Raw genomic sequence first — 16,574 nt, forward strand, 5'->3', positions numbered from 1 at the left:
TAAAAAGTAGTAACGTTGTTAGTGATGAGAACACTAATTCATCCTGAGCTTTTGGTGGATTACACAATTCCAAGTTGTGAATGACATGATCCTAACCACATGAAATTGTTACAGCTCCCAGTACTTACAGTCTTTTTTATTGTGTTGCTAAAATGTATTGGGAATTTGAAGGTTTATAGATGTAAATTATCAGTATCTTTTAAAGTCACAATTAGATATGCATGTTGCTAAAAAACCAAACCAACAAAACCAAACACACCATAGTTATTGAGACAAAGTTTTGTGAAAGATTCATCTAGGAGGTGCATGGCATGCACTGTAGACAGTAGTGCTGTCAACATTAAATGGACAAAAGTAGCTGCATAAAGCCACTACTTCATATGTCTCTACTCCTTTTATTCTCTTTGTAATAAACACTTCCATTTTTGAAGAAGAAAAAAGTTGAGGCTAGCTGTTCTATCAGAAGAAAATATAATAGGTTTTTTTCTCCCTCCTTTAGGTAAGTGGGTATTAGAAATTACAGTAATTTTGGCAAGAGTTCAAGGGTTAATGTAGCAGATAAATAAAAGGAATTTTCTGTAAATTGAGCCCTGCATTATTTCACTTGTCTTGCCTTTCCAAACGTAACTCATTTAATTTTAAAAAGTAAATACTTAAATTCTTCCTGACAGTGTGCTTTGCTTTTACTATCGTTTATTACTTCAATTATACTTGGTATCACTTAGAACAATCTGCCATTTGGAAATTTCAGTATAGCCTGCAGCTTAGTTTAAAGTCTGGCTGCTATTGTAACATGTACAGCATATGACACTAATGTATCAAAATTAGATTTGATCATCCCTCCTGGTTATATTTATTTCACATTTCTTTTGTATTCAGTTAACATAAATGTATTAGGAGAGCTGACACATGATGATGGTTATAGAGTAAGAATATTTTAAAGTATTTTGAGTTAAATTTGAAATTTCAGGTAACCTAACAGTCGGTCATTTTTATATATTTGTTTTAATGGAGTAGAGTTTCAAAGCAAGCCTAAAAAAAAAATCTGTTTGTCTCTTTTATCTCCTCAGGGCTGTCTTCCCGACAGCTCAGGTTTAAAATGGCTAAAACAGAGCTCTTAATCTCTTTCTCATTGCCACCTTTCCGGATCACCACAGATAACAAGACCATTGTGCCTGTCACTTGTGCCCATAGCCTGAAATCATCCTTAATTTGGTCCACTTTCTGGATTCTTACATTCACTCCGTGCTTATGACTCTTCTTTTTCTCACCTAACATTTCTTCCAACATAACCTTTCCATACACACTGTTGAAATTCATTCTCTGTATCATAAACTGTTGTTTTTGATTGCTGAACCTTCCTTTCTCTGGTCTTGACACTTTCATTCTTGAAGAATGCTGGTATAAACAAAATTTTTCTAGTCTTTAACAGCTTTTTACATTTGTAAAACACCTTCTCTGCATTTGTCCATCTCCATTTTGTGTCATGTCTTATGCTTAGATAATGAACTCTCTAGGGCAGTTTGATCTGCATTTAGAGTGTTAGAATACTGGTGTGTAGCCTATAGTTCCAGGTGTTTCCAGTGTATCACCAGTTGCTCAAAGTAGAACATTATTTTATGACTTTTTATTATTTATATTGCAGTGACTTATGTCTCTGGTACTGATTTGCACTTTGTTAGGCTTACTGTGATGTATGCACATAAGAAGTTGTAAATTCAGGAAAACAAGGTCAGGAAATAAGTGTGAAGACAACTGGTAGTGAGTTTTGAATAACTATTAACACAGAATTCAGTCTCGACATCTGTTCATTCTGTGTGCACCAAATCCCATTCTGTTAGATAACACTGGGACCACACCTTCTTGGGAAATCATGTTTTTGTCTGTCCTTAAGGTTTTAATGAGCAAAGGTAGTTGTAGCTCTGTATCTTTCTTCTACTTGTGTCCAGGGCACTGAACTCTGGGACACTTCCAATTCAATACAAAAAAAATAAAGGATCCAGATTAAAGTTGAAAGAGATCAGGCTCTCGTTCTCCTGTGGTGTAATAATTACAGTGAATGATGGATTCTCAAAATGTTTGCTGTGCTTGCAGATCTTGGTTGTTTAGTACTGCTGAATTTCAAGGTCCTCAAATGAAAAATTGAGAAGAAATCTGAAATTCTTCTTTCTAAAAGTTTTATGCAAAACCTAGCAGATGAAATAAGCCAGGAAAGCTTTTCAAGTCAATGCCAGGTATCAGATCTCTTCCATGAACAAAATGTTGTGATGAGTCAAGTTACGACCATTTGAGCTTTCTTCAGCTTTCTTGCTGAAAGGAAACTTTTCTTGCTGACCAAGGCAAGGACGTCTGAAAGAGGCAATAAGGAGCACTGTGTTAGTAGTGTCAGAGCTTCTTCTGATCTAAACTAGTAAAAAGAACAAAATTACTTACCCAGAACTTAGTTATTCTCCAGACATAAATATAAAATCAGCAACGTGCAACCTTGTTTTCTTGTCTTATTATTTTTGTCAGTCATGTGACTACCTATAATAGAAACAAGGTTTTGATCCTGAGTACTTCTCTTTTTGTTATATACTACCATTCATACTTTGTACCATCATCCACCTACTTTCATCCTCTGATTTTCATTCTTAATCCACTACATGTAACAGAGATGCCATTCTGCATTTTACCCAAACTGTGTCATTGCCAGATCGTTCTTGATAGTAATCATAAGGTGAAACATATATGACAGGACTTGGAACTCTGAAATAATCTGAATAATTTTCCTTTTCCTCTGAAGTTGTTTATGCTTTTATAGCCTGGAATGTTTTCTCACACACAGATCTATATATGAGTATTAAGCAAACTTTGAAATTGGAAAGAAAAGTCGCCGATGGCTTCTGTACGCTTGGCATCCAAAAATATGTGTCCCTTGTCTGTAATCCTGCTGAAATAACTACACAGTACACTTTTATCACAGCAAAATCTGTATCAGTCTAATGGGAAAGCATGCATCACTGGTGGTGCTCCATCTGAGTGGCTTTCACAGAAGTGCAAGAGCTTGTGTCCTGTCTGACTTACTGCAGGTATCAGTAACAGGTACACAGGGACAACCTTTGATAAATGAAATGCAGTGATGCCCTCAAGAAGCTGCAGTATCTAAATTCTCTATATGTTTTGGATTTTAAAACTGGCATGTATATTGTCACCATCACTTGTTTCTAACAGTCTGTGAGTTTGTTGTCTCTGAGTGCAAAGTTGGCAAAGTAAGGAGTCAGGAAAAATTCTTTTAGTAAATAGTTCAATATTGCTGAATTATGAATGGTGCAGTACAGTGATGGTGTATTGGCCCCAGTTCTGCTTTTTGGCAGTTGGTTCAGTGGGTTCAGTCAGTGTTCCAGATGGCCACCCCTCAATCTAGGACCATGTGGGTTTTTTACATTCCACAACACTTCTTGTCCAAACTGATTTGCTTCATGCTTTCTCTTTGGCTGGGCAGCCTCATTTTCCCTGAGCTTTTCACTTAATTCTAAGTGCAAGCCTGTCAGTCCCTGATACCTTATCATTGTCATATTTCAACAGCTAGTTTGACTGTCATTTTGCTAAGGAAGCAAAATGGGTTATTATTTTTTTTTTAATCTGAGGTGCAATTCCTCCCTGATTTCTCTGGTGATACAGCCAGTTTAAGATGTGACAACCCTGCTTTCCACTCCTGTCACACTTCAAAAAAAGGTGCCAACAAGTTGTTTTCTTGGGCTGTTTGAGACCAGTACAATGAAATGAACTGAATTTAAAACAAAAACCTGGCATATATTTTCCCCCCTTGGATCATGTTTGTGATCCATTTTAAAAATTATCTCATGCCTGAAGAGAGAAGTTAGTTAACTGTGGCCAAAGGAGAGGAGGCCAAGGATAATGATTTATTAGACAGCGATGCTAGAGGAGACTGAAATGAAGCTGACCCTTGTGTAAACTTAAGAGATAGAACTCTGCCCTGGTGACAATCAGTGGATGGGGCTATTCTGATACCACAGTGCATGGTTTCTTTAATTAATGTTTTGCTGCAAAACTAAAAGGTAAGAAGAAGCTGCTTTTCTAGTGATTTTGGGGGGTTGAAGGGGATTTTTTTGTTGTGTATTTTGGAGTTTATCTTATCAAGTCCTCCAAGCTATAGCCAGGAAAGAAAAAACAAGTGTGCTTCTTGTCGCTCTCTTACTGCTCTTATTGACTTTATTGCTTTCTACAACTACATGAAAAGAGGTTGTGGGGATGCAGAGGTCGGTCTTGTCTCCCAAGTAACAAAGACAGGACAAGGAAATGGCCTCAAGTTACACTACAGGCAGTTTAGACTGGATATTAGGAAAAACTTCTTAACAGAAGGAGTTGTCAAGCATTGGAGCAGGTTACCCAGGGAAGTGGTGGTGTTGTCATCCCTAAAGCTACTTAAAAGATACATAGATATGGTGCTTAGTGACATGAATTAGTGATGGACTTGGCAGTGGTAGGTGAACAGATGATTTTGATGATCTTGAAGGTCTTTTCCAGCCTAAATGATTCTATGATTCTAAGGTAGGAGAAGGTCAGTTTTGCAATTTATTATCTTTTATGATGTTTGTCATAGTTAACTGTTATCCAAGGATCCTTCAGCTGCTGTTTGTTGCACATCAGCCATTCAGGTTGCTGTCTGGCTTTATTCTAATGCAGTAAAATAAAGCTCAGTGTAGTGAATGTTGATATAACCAATTCTTTTGCTGGGTTGGGTTTAAGTGTTGGTGCAGGAATGTCCCTAAGTAAGCATTGTTAAAAATAATTCAGCCATCTACAGAAGTGGGGAGAACTGCTGGTTTCAAAGGCACTAAAGCCATTTTAGAGTAGGTGTACATACAGTCTGCTCCAGACAAAACAAATTACTTGTTGAGCATCAGAGAGATAGAGTATTGAAGCCCCCTGTCCTTTGCCCAGTCCAACACTAAACTAAATCCTTTTTTTAATAGGAATAGCACCCTGTTCTTCAGTCTGATAGAATTTAAAGCTACCAGAGAAGAGCAGAGACAGCATCTTTTTCTCTTTTTTTTGAGTCTGCTACTGAGAACTGGTGTAGGCCTTCAGATAAGACATAGGTATTACAGAAGGTTTTGTAAAACAAACAAGTGAAAAATTGCAATTAAATTTCTCAAGACTGTGCACGTGTTTTGCTTTTATTTAAAGTGCACTTGTGCTCTGAAAGTGCAATGGAAAATTGTTGGGTTTTTTATATAGAATAGTTTCTTGTACGTGCTCAGAATGGTATTTGTGTGTTACATGTTAACAGCAGTTCACAGTGCAGTCCTTTGAATAACATCAAGGGGATTGTTTTACAAATTCCACCTACCTAAAGCTGTGGAAACAAGCTGAAAATGAGGGTGAAGGTAATTGTCAGTTACTGGTGATGCACTAGGAGATAAAAAAGATAGTCCAGTTTGAATTTTCAGAAATAGCTCTTACTGGAAAGAATCTCACTTTTAATAATCTGAATGTATTTGATCAGTATACATAAAGCCTTGCTACATGATATGAACATTTATTATCAGACGATAATGTTTATCAGAAGGAGTGTTTTGGTTCTTCAGTGCAGATAATTCCAGAGTGTTCAAAGAGTTCCTTAATCTCATTATATGATGACATCTGAGGATACAGCATAGATTTGGAGGAACCCATTCAGCCATTCTGAGCCAGATCCAGAACCATTTTGTAGTTTGTAGGGGAGCAAGGTGTTATTTTTACAAAGGTATCCAGGTTTCATGGAAAATTAGCATTTATCTTAGTTATTCTGCGATCTATGGAGAATGAAGTAGCTATTCTCCTTTAAAAGCTTTTTGTTTGTAGTAGGCAGTTTGGAATTTGGCTAGAATTCCAAACTGAGGTTTGGAGCTTCTCAGATACGTAACTTTGAAACAGATCTCCGTTCACATACTTTAGAAGTTCATACAGAATTTAGTAATTTTCTGCTGTTCAGTGATGGCAATCTTGAGCACATTTTGGTAAATCAAGTTGAACCACTCTGCATTCTTGAGATAATATCAACAGAATTTTAGCTTCCAGTAGGAAATAGATATTCCAGATATTCATGTATCTGTTGATTTAAATAGAAATTAACACCGATGTATAAAAATACATAGCACAAACCAGTGCTGTCAACTAATACACTGAAATTGTAAAAGAAGTGTTGTGTCATTTGGTTATTTTACTCGTTTTTCTTCACATGTTTTTAGTGGATTTGTCTTTTTAAGTATGTACATTTAATATAGGTGTATGGCTATAGAATATTCATTAAGAATATTCAAACTGATGCCGTTTTATCCTTGATTTTCCAGCTAAGACATTTAGGGAATGATGAAGTACACATTGTCTGGTCAGAACATACTCGAGATTATCGAAGAGGAATAATTCCAACAGAATTTGGTGATGTCCTTATAGTTATCTATCCCATGAAAAACCATATGTTCAGTATCCAGATCATGAAAAAACCTGAGGTAAGGGTTTGTTTTCTTTTGTGTTTCCTTCATGTGTTTAACATGAACTGAGTTTTGTTTGGAACTTGAGGTTTTGCTATAAAAGATTGATCCAAAAAGGTGATGTCTTAAGCATGGACAGTTGCAGTGGTGGTAGGAGGGAAGAGGAAGAGCTCAGTGAGTACAGTGCATAGTAAAATAAGTCACCTGAAATTGCAAAGGCTTGGTGCTGTAAAGCATATCTGCTAGCAACATCATCTGGAAACAAAGCTAGAATATTCTTCGTAATAATTTAAATATTACAGTAAACTTGTCAAATTTTTTATCAAATTTGATACATAACCGAGGTAGTTGAATAATGGCCTGTTCCAACTTCCTCCATCCATGTCATATTCCCCTTTTTTCCTCTCAAACCTATTTTTTTACTTTCTTCCTAACTCCACACAAGAATTTGGAGATGAATTCAATAAAGCAAAACCATTCAGCCCTTAGGCATGAGAACACACATTTTTTTTAATGGCTGTTCCTCAAATGTCAGTGCTGGCCCTGTACTTAAAACAGTGGTTTAGGGTTGTGAACACTAAACTGACTGAGTAGAAGTAGTCATGAGTTTTTCTACTATGTAATTTCTGTGTGTGATGTCACTTGCCATGAATTTCTGTACTTTATTAAAAATATTAATATCTTCTCATATTAATAAATGAGGTATGACAGAAATAGGATTACTTCATTATGATGATTGCCTCTATCTATTGATAGGCATTAAATAATAATCAGTCTTGTTAATGTTGGATTACTTATATTTTTTAACTAATAAGTATATTCTTTCTTTTGCTACTTTAGATACAAATAGTTGTATTATTTGGGAGCATGCAGGTTAAGAAGGGAAGCAAAAACTGCTGAAAACAGGGGTTGTTGTTAGTCCAAAAAGAAGTCCTAGTATGGGAAAAAAGTGCCTTCCATCAGATTTCAGTGTTGTCAAAACTACAGTAAATGACTAATGGCAAAAATAATACAGGGATCTGAAATTCTTCTGCATCATTTGTTTCCTCTAAGCAGGAAGAATATTCAGTGTACACTCTGCTCCCTTTGCTGAGCTGATGCACAGATTTTGCTGCTCTTCTCCTGCCTTATGTCAGCAGCTTCGGAACTTTATTCACATGTACAGGAAATGAAGATACTTAATACTGAATGCTTGGTTTTGTTTGTTTTCTTTTAATTGCAAAATGATGATTGATTAGAGAGGAATGTAATGCCAAAACATAAGATCTGGCTGTTCTGTTCACCTTTTGCAGGCCAGCTATTCTAAATATTGAGGTGTTCTACTGATCACACAACTAAGGTTTTACTATTAGCTTACAAAGAGGCAAAACTCAAAACTTTCACCACAGATTCCGTCTGTAAAGGGCTTACAGTCTTCTTTTTAGATAATGTAGAAAGGAAGAATAGAAGAAAAAAAAAAAAGAAAACAGAAGTTGAGGGTCAATGCACCAGTAACTGTATGACACTTTCACACTGGGTTGGTCCTTATAAACATGTTAATTACTAGAGGCATGATAAAAAGTATTTTAAAATTTTAGTAATTATTTCTTTTGCTTCTTACCGTCTATAATATTATCATCTAGCCTATCAACCTCATGAACATCATATGCATGACTGTTCCTAGGATTTTTGCAGCAAATGTTGTAAATGATCTTTGATGAGACATAATATTCAAATAGTTGCTTAATTTTTTTTTTTCAAATGCTGTGTTATCTGTTGCCAAGGATATCAAGCAGTTACATGGCTGTATATTTCCACAAGAGAAAAGGTCTGACTTGCAACACAATAACTGGTTTGATTATCTAGCAATGAGGAGGAAAAGAGACATATATTTGAGTGCTCTATTGTTAATGTTGATTGCTAATTGTTATAGCTACGATCTTGTCTTGCTTTATGTTGAACTTCTTAATTTTTTATTTAGGTTCCGTTTTTTGGTCCACTCTTTGATGGTGCTATTGTGAATGGAAAAATTCTGCCTATTATGGTTCGTGCAACAGCTATAAATGCAAGCCGTGCATTGAAATCATTAATCCCTTTATACCAAAACTTGTATCCTTTCACTCAAATGCTTTCCAAGGCATATACATTCCCTTGCACTTCTGCAGATATGATATTCATGATTTTTTTTTTCTTTTTTTCAGATTAATATAGGGATATATATTTTTTAATGGCGATGGTGCCTTTAGGGAACTTAAACCCATAGAAGAGCATTCAGATGAAGATCACCTTTTTTAATTAAATAAAGAATAGATCAAGTGATGAAAAATTGTCTGTTTCTAATGTTTTGTAGCATGGCCTTGTCATTTTTTGTTAACAAAATTATTTTAGTGACCATTTTGTGAGTAGTCTTTCTAAAATTGCAGTATCATGATGCTAATAGATGTTAATAATCTTTCTTTCTTTCTTTCATATTAAGTATTTATCCAGTATTAGTGCGACTTAGTTTTATTTTCTAGTTCCAAGAATGCTGCTTTCCTTCAAGGTGAGAAGTTTATTAAACTTGTGTCATACAGATTTTGTTATTCAGCTCAGAATAGAAGGTTGATGTCAAAAACATGTCAGTGTCTTTGTAAATATGTCAGAAAAGGCTGCCTCTTTTCTGTTGTTGTTGGAACCAAAATTGTATGTTCTGGAGGGGATGCTCTTGGAAGAATAGATATATCAACCATAAATTAAAAAACATAAGGTAAGTCAGTCACTTATACCCCTTTCCTTACTTAAGACTGAGTTCTGTTAGTTAAATCAACAGGATAAAATCAACCTGTTAATTAAATCAACAAGAAATTTTTGAATTTCATAAATTGAAAAATACGTTTAAATTTTAATCCAAAATAATTAGATGCTTAATTTCTAAGCAAGCTGTAAATACTAGTACTTGTCATGTGATAGATTGTTGCTAAAGTACTGGTTTTTTTATGGCTGACTGTTAATACTTAGAGAGTTTTGGATTAGATATGATGAAATGGATTTGCAGATGAATGATGAATGTGTTTTATGTGATCACATTAAGTGATGTTTGTGCCATTTCTGTAGATGACACATGTTGATTCATTGTATTTTCATGTTTGGAAAGGTCCGATCTTTCTGTCATTACTCAAGTAGCTTAGTCAAAGAATTTAAAATGTATTATCATCATCATCAACCATCAAAAGTGATGGTTTAGAGCATTATATTGATGTATAGTGATGAGCAATTGGGAAACAATTTGCTTTGAGATAGTAAACTTCCAGTACCAAAAAAACCCCACAGACATGTGTGTTTAAACTTCACAGAATATGAAAGGTCTATTGTGTTGCTTACACATAGTTTGCCAGCTCAGTGTCTAGGAATTGGCCAGTTCCATGGAGTTGTGCACTGCATTTTTAATTCAGTTCTCTAAATTGTACTTGTTAATATGCATCAAATTTCATCAGCATGTCATTTTTGATATAACGTGGCCTCCATTGAAATGCTGCTAAGTCTCCTAGGATGGTTAGCATGATGAGTGGAAAGCATTATGTGTATTTGATTTTAGATAGCATTGGTTGATGGGTTTCATGTCATCACTTGGTAAGCTTATGAAGTACCAGTTGACTGGGCACTCATAGTAAAGGGTGGCTTTGTTAAGTTCATCAGTGGAATTCTTTTTCCATCTGGCTTGGAGTATCTTATATTTACTGTTCGGTATAATAATTTAAAAATTAAAATGGGGTTGTGGGAAGTTCTGTAACAGCTGTTTGCTTGGTGTGAAATTAGAAAAAAACTCAACAAACTTTCCTGGCTTAAATTAGGTTTTGATGGAGTCAGTTGTGTCAGTGGAGAACAGCAAAAAATGCTAAAATTCAAAGTCTGGCTTAAGTCTCAGTGATATAAAAACCTCTTTATTAAAAACGTCATGGACATGCTTTTGGCATTTAACTCATGGCCAGACTTGAGGTCAAGAAGGAATTTCCCTCATACAAGAATGGCTAACTAAGAGTGGTGGACATTTCCTGTAACATGGGCATGGTCTGTTATCTAGGAACATTTGATAGTTGAATCTAATTATATTCCTGTGATAATGGGGAGTTGAAGCCATCAAGGACTGTCTTTATTGTCCCCTGCTTTTTTTCCTCTGGGATATTTTAACTATGGCTGCAGCAGTTCACTTCTGGCTTCTAATTTGTAGTGGACTTAAAGGTGTGGGGAGCAGGCATATTTTACAGTCTGTGGTTAAGTAGTTTTTCTGGAGACACTACTGGAATTAATGTCTCTTGTGGAAGACAGACAGGATTCACTAATCAAGGTGGCCTTTCCTTGTGTTGGAATATTGCTGGAGCAAAGAAAAAAAGGGCTCAGAGTGGTGAAAACAATACATTTGAAGAGGGAGGGAAAAGGAAAAAAAGCTATTTTTCAGAAAGTACACAAAATGGAAAAGTGAAGCTGATGACCAAGGATTCCCTCAAGTCCAGGACCAGTAACCAGTGTCAGTGAAAGAGAATGCTGAAGTGATGTTCTTGAAACTGATCTTCATTTACTTAGGATTCTCTAATATACTGAGCAGTGCTGGTTCATTAGGAATTTGGAGGATGGTTAATAGATACCCAGTAGAATGTGGATGTCGAGGGCACAAGAGTACTTGAGATTTGTCGAACAAAACAGGTGTCAGGCACTACATTTCTGTATTAGCCCCTCTTTTTACAGTAGTAGACCAGCAGAAATAGTTCATTTCAAAGCCAGAATGAGCGTACAGATGTCTCTCTGCCTGCAGGTGTGTGGTTTGTTTTCTGGTGCTGTGTAATACTTGGTGCTTTTTGACTTACTAGGGAGTTAAAGATATATATGTATGCCTGTGCTTATCCATTTTTGAAGAATATTTGTAACATCACATTGTAGATCTTGGTGGTGATAGATGACTGTAAACTCTTAATTAAACTAAGACTCTTGATTTGCTTGTGTGTGGGATGGGGAAAAATTGGCCGAGTTTGGCCCTCCTACTCCCATGGAGAGCTTATCTACCCTCCGAGACAGTGCATTTCCTAAGTGCAGACCTGACTGAAAAAAATCAGCTGTCATTTGTAATCAGCAGGGATATTCAGTCCTTTTCACGTAACCTGATTGCAACTTTTTCCGTAATGGGCAGGGCTGTTAATCACGGTGTGGCAGTGGTAGTATGTGTGAATGCTGTCATAATGGTTGCATGGATACCAGAAATTCTGGTCATCTCCCTCTTACAGTCTTCTCCAACTTTGAGTATGTGTTGTAGGGTGTGAAGTAGCTTTCTGAGGCTGACATATTCTGTCAATCACCTTCCTCTTTCTGACATTATTTTGACATTTCTGATAGGATACTTAGAGAGCAGAACAATTTACAGATTTCATTTGGTTGATGATTTTTAAAGGTTTTATCTGCTCTGTGGTTTTATTCTTTTCTCAGAATACTGTGTTTCCATATTGTCATGTTCTAAAATTAAAAATTTACTAAGTTTATCAGCAAACATTAATCATGCATGGCAGGTGTCCTGCTTTATTTTATTCTTGACACACTCATTGCTTGTAGCTGTCTGAAGAGAATATGGCTATTTTGGGCAGAGCTTTTGCATTGGTGTGCAGAATTTGCTTTAGTTTCTCCTTCAAGGATTCTCTGGTCCCCCAATATTTTTTGTTGCCTGGCTCTCTTGTATCAGCACCCCCTCAGGAGGAGATGGCATTCATGCACACAGAAGGAAGTGACAAACTCAAAATACTTGTGGTGTCTTGGTAATGAAACTTCTAACACTTGTAAATGCAGGTGTAATAATGCGACTAAACGTTGAGAACAATTGTTATCACTGTGATGTAGAATAAGAAGGCAAATATTTAGGGATTGTTAAATACTCTATCCTTAGTAAATTGCGCTGAAATTCATGATATGAAGAGTCTTATTCATGGCTCATTTTTCAGACCAAGCACTTTTTCACATTCTGAATTCAGAATCGACCATGTGTGGGAAATGACCAATAGTAAGTATTTGGAACAATAGAAATTGTGGCTTCATATAAAATTTTATTTTAATTTCCTGAATAAAGAGCAAATGTCAGGCAGATGCCAGGAAGTAGTAGGCATAGTAGGCCTACATCACCTTCAGTGATGTTTTTACAATTATTGCAACAAAGCAGGACAAATACTAGAAACCTTGTAGGAGTGAAATCACAATTGTGAAAAATTTAGTGTCACTTTTTTCATTGTACACAAATTCTGGAGTGTTGACAATTATTCCAAACTACCTACACTTCAGGTAGTGCATTTCAGTCACTTTCTGTCTTACATAGTATTCCGCTATTACAGATGCTACCTAAAACACACAGTAAGAAGCTAAACTCACAGTAAGAAGTTCTCTTTAAGATCTTTTAAATCTGAAATTTATAGATATTTTAGAATACCTGGAATATTGATGACTGTTTTATCCTTATTCATCACAGCATAATTTTCACATCATTCTAATAATCTGCAAAGTCTTTGACCTAGTGGAAAGAAATTGCATTTCTTTTTGGAGATTTTCTTTTGGTCACATGAAATCAACTCATTTAAATAGAAAAAAATAATGCTGCTTTAATTATTCCATCTAAAAATGTTACAGAGTAAACCTTAATCTGAATGATTGGATAAATTCATATTTGTTGTCAAAACTGAAATTTTTACCTCCTAACTTTCCTCCTAATTTTCCTCCTAACTTTCTTGATATTGTATGACTAATCAGTTGGTACTTGATGTACTGTAGCTAATTTTTTGGCAGTTGTCTTCTAGAGAAAAGGGAAGGTATTAACCCCATATGGTGTCTGACAAATCAGTAATTAATTTATGAATAAAGTAATGTCTATGACTGATTTGTTAAAAGTTTGCTCTGTATTAGAAACTGATGGCTCAAAAAAAGCTTTTTTTTTTTTTTTCTTGAGGTGATACTCAACTGCCCCAAGAAAGGGTTTTATTAGAAGTAGTAATGTTGCTGTTTATTGTTCTTGCTTGACCATCTCCTGCCTCAAGATAGAATTGCAGGCCCTGGAAAAGTGAAGAAAGTGTTCTTTATTAATGACATACAGTGAGCAAAGGGTATTCTTCAGATTTCTGGCTACATTTGTTTCACTTTTAATTAAGAATATTTGTCGTATTTGAATGTTCAAACTAACTTGTGGAGGTTTTGAAGATTTCTCACTAGTTCAGAAACTTAGAAGTTAAAACTGGATAGCACTGATTTTGGCAGTACCAGTTTCCTTTTCTCCAGAAAGTTTTCTATCTTAGAGCTGCATGAGCATCTCCAAGGGAAAAAGTGAATGGAGTGGTACTGCATCAATGACAACTGTGTGTCAAAGGGGAGAGGCATAAGGGATGCTCACTCCCATAGTTTTGGTATAGTGAAAGGAAAAATGCATGAAATTAAGATTGCTCTTCTAATATTTTCTGGTTTAGAATTTTTTTTTTCATCTGCCATTTTCTAGAAAGTTTGCTGTATTTCTGGCAATACATTTTTGATACAAGACATTTAATAAGGTTTTAACGTACCTGTTACTCTTTTTTTTTTTTTTTCTGTCATCACAGGTGGGAAGATACCAACATTAAAAATAATGCTTGATAGACTTTTTTAAAACTAGTTTTTATACTTAATACAAATAATAACAAATTTCAGAATTTCAGTGAATGTTTATTCCATCCCCGATGTCTACTGTTGAGGCCTTATCTGATATGATTTCAAGTAAGAAACATGGGTGAGTTTGTCATATGACCCCTGCTGTTTTTTCCAGGAGAAAATACAGTTATTTCTGAAATCTGTTTTACTGTCTAGCAGTGAAAATTGTTTTCCTAGTTCAAGCTAGACTCATAAGGTACAGAATATGATGTTCAGTCTTTCCTGTACTTTGAATTGCTCTGCGTATTCTTCCAGATCCTAGTTCTGCTGATAACTTATTTGGTATTTTAATAACTATACATGTGAGTAATGTGCAGGCATTAATTAAATGTCTGCCTACAACAATGTAACATGAAAAATGGAAGATTTCCAACATATGTAGAAGTAAATGATTGTTTTAATGGACTGTTCGGGTGTTTTGGTTTTAGGGAATCATGTGATTTCTAATCTCTGCCCATTATAAGAAACCTAAATGTAAGAGGAAAGTCTTGTATCTCCATATATCTCTATAGAGGTGTGTTTGTGTGTGTATGTCTCCTTGTAGGTATGCAATGACTGTAATAGCTATATCTTTATCTTTACTCTGCTATTCCTCTGAAGTAATACATCAAATTAATGTATTTTCCTGTGATTTCACAAGTATTTTTGAATAAAAAGAGGCTGTTGTAAAGAAAATTGCTGGGAAAATACCAGAAGATGTAATAGCAGGTTACTTGTATGGCCATAAATGGCTGAAGTGCTCAGAATGACAAACCACTAATGTCAAAAAAGCAAAATGCACAGTACTTAAATAACTGCTGCATTTAAGAATGCTCATGTTCAAGATTAATGTTTTAATACATTATACAGAAAATGAGTACAGTTTGAAATATCATATGTAAAGGAATTGGCACAATGGCAGAGTAATCTAAAATTACTTCTGTATGAAAAAACATCATGTTGAAGTTTGCCCAATTTAAAAAAAAAAAAAAAAGGCTAAATGAAAAAAGAGCTAAGATTCCAAAGCATAAATTGTGCTATTTATGTTCGTTAAGTATGGTTTGAAATCCTGTCTTAGGGACATCTTGCCTAACTATATATCTCATGCTGCTCAGTAAATGAGAAGAGTATTGATTGGCATATGCTGCTTAAATCGATCACCTTGACAGCCAGAATTACAGTAATCTGTCAGTATTAATGACTATCTTTCAAGCCTTGATACCTCTCCTTTGCTTGTCTCGTCTTGCCACAGTTCTGTTTGAAGTGCATTTTCTTGAAACCTCTGGTTTTGTCAGGGTAGGTACTTTTGTGGGGTTTTTTTGTCCCCTGAGTCCAATTTATTGGCTTGATCATGCAATTAGAGTAAAAATGCAACACCAGGGAGCAAAAGTAGGCAGTGTCCTGAGTAACAATTGGACCTCAGAGGTAGTGCAAGCCTGTTCTCAGCCATCATTTATTAGTTACCTGTTGAAAGAATAGGATTGTTTTACAATGAATAATTCCAAAGCATCACTTTAAATGCCTTTGATTTTAGCCATTAGAGACAACTTGATTGAGCCAACATTTGTGATGGGCTTTTAAACTCTTGCCTTGGTGTTTGTCATATAAACACTTCAAATAACTGCTGGAGAAATGCACACGTTTATGCCAAGCTGCTGTGTTTGCTGCATTTTCATGTAGTGAACATAATTTCACAATATTTCTCTTGATTTTTATGTTTTTTTAACGTGAGGAATAAGTTGAACTATGACATTGTCTTGTTGATCACAACTCTTTGAGTGTGATCATCCAGACAATTCCTGATCCACCAAGTGGTCCATCCATCCATGTTCTCTTAAATTTAGAGACAAGGAAATCAGGTTGCAGTGTCAGCTGCTTTGCACAGATCCAGGTAGATGACATCAGCTGCTCTTGTCTCATGTACCAGTGCTGTAACACTGTTGTAGAAAGCCACCAAATTTGTGCATGATTTGCTGTGTTGGCTGTCACAAATTACCACCTTACTTCCCAATGTGTCCTAGTGTAGTTTCCAGAAAAGATCTTTGCAGGCATTGAAGTGAAACTGCCTGGCCTGAAGCACATGTTAAAGGGGTACAGTTTAAGCCCATGTGTTTAATCATGCTGTTGTTATCACAAGATATCTACAACATATTTCGGTCAGCAGTACAGCTTTATTTATTAGCTACCCTTCCCTAATGAAATGCGTGAGACTCTCTTGAAAGTGGTAAAAACACAAAATATCAAGTTAGCAAAACTGATTGACTGTAGTAATGTAGTTTTCTACTATTAATTGTGCTCATAAGGACATGAGTGCTCTGTTGATGTAGTAGACACTTATGGGAAGACTCAAATCTTTTTGTAGTGTTTGAAAAAAATATATTCTAGATTATTTTACTTCTATATTCTTTCATAAATATAATTTACCCATCTGAAGTTGAGATATTGGTTCTGCTGATT

At 35.5% G+C, this 16,574-nt stretch overlaps 1 protein-coding gene across 5 annotated transcripts in view; it reads left to right on the top strand.

Annotated features, from left to right (window-relative positions):
• Window positions 1–16,574, top strand: part of RALGAPA1 (Ral GTPase activating protein catalytic subunit alpha 1) — a 130,218-nt gene that overhangs the window by 88,616 nt on the left and 25,028 nt on the right. For all 5 annotated transcript variants that reach the window (XM_066322101.1, XM_066322102.1, XM_066322103.1 and 2 more), the window contains 2 exons: window positions 6,339–6,497; window positions 8,440–8,567. In XM_066322101.1, the coding sequence (XP_066178198.1) occupies window positions 6,339–6,497; window positions 8,440–8,567 (287 nt within the window). The remainder of the gene's footprint in view (window positions 1–6,338; window positions 6,498–8,439; window positions 8,568–16,574) is intronic.

Source organism: Sylvia atricapilla, chromosome 6 (assembly GCF_009819655.1).
Source record: "Sylvia atricapilla isolate bSylAtr1 chromosome 6, bSylAtr1.pri, whole genome shotgun sequence".
Lineage (NCBI taxonomy): Eukaryota > Metazoa > Chordata > Aves > Passeriformes > Sylviidae > Sylvia > Sylvia atricapilla.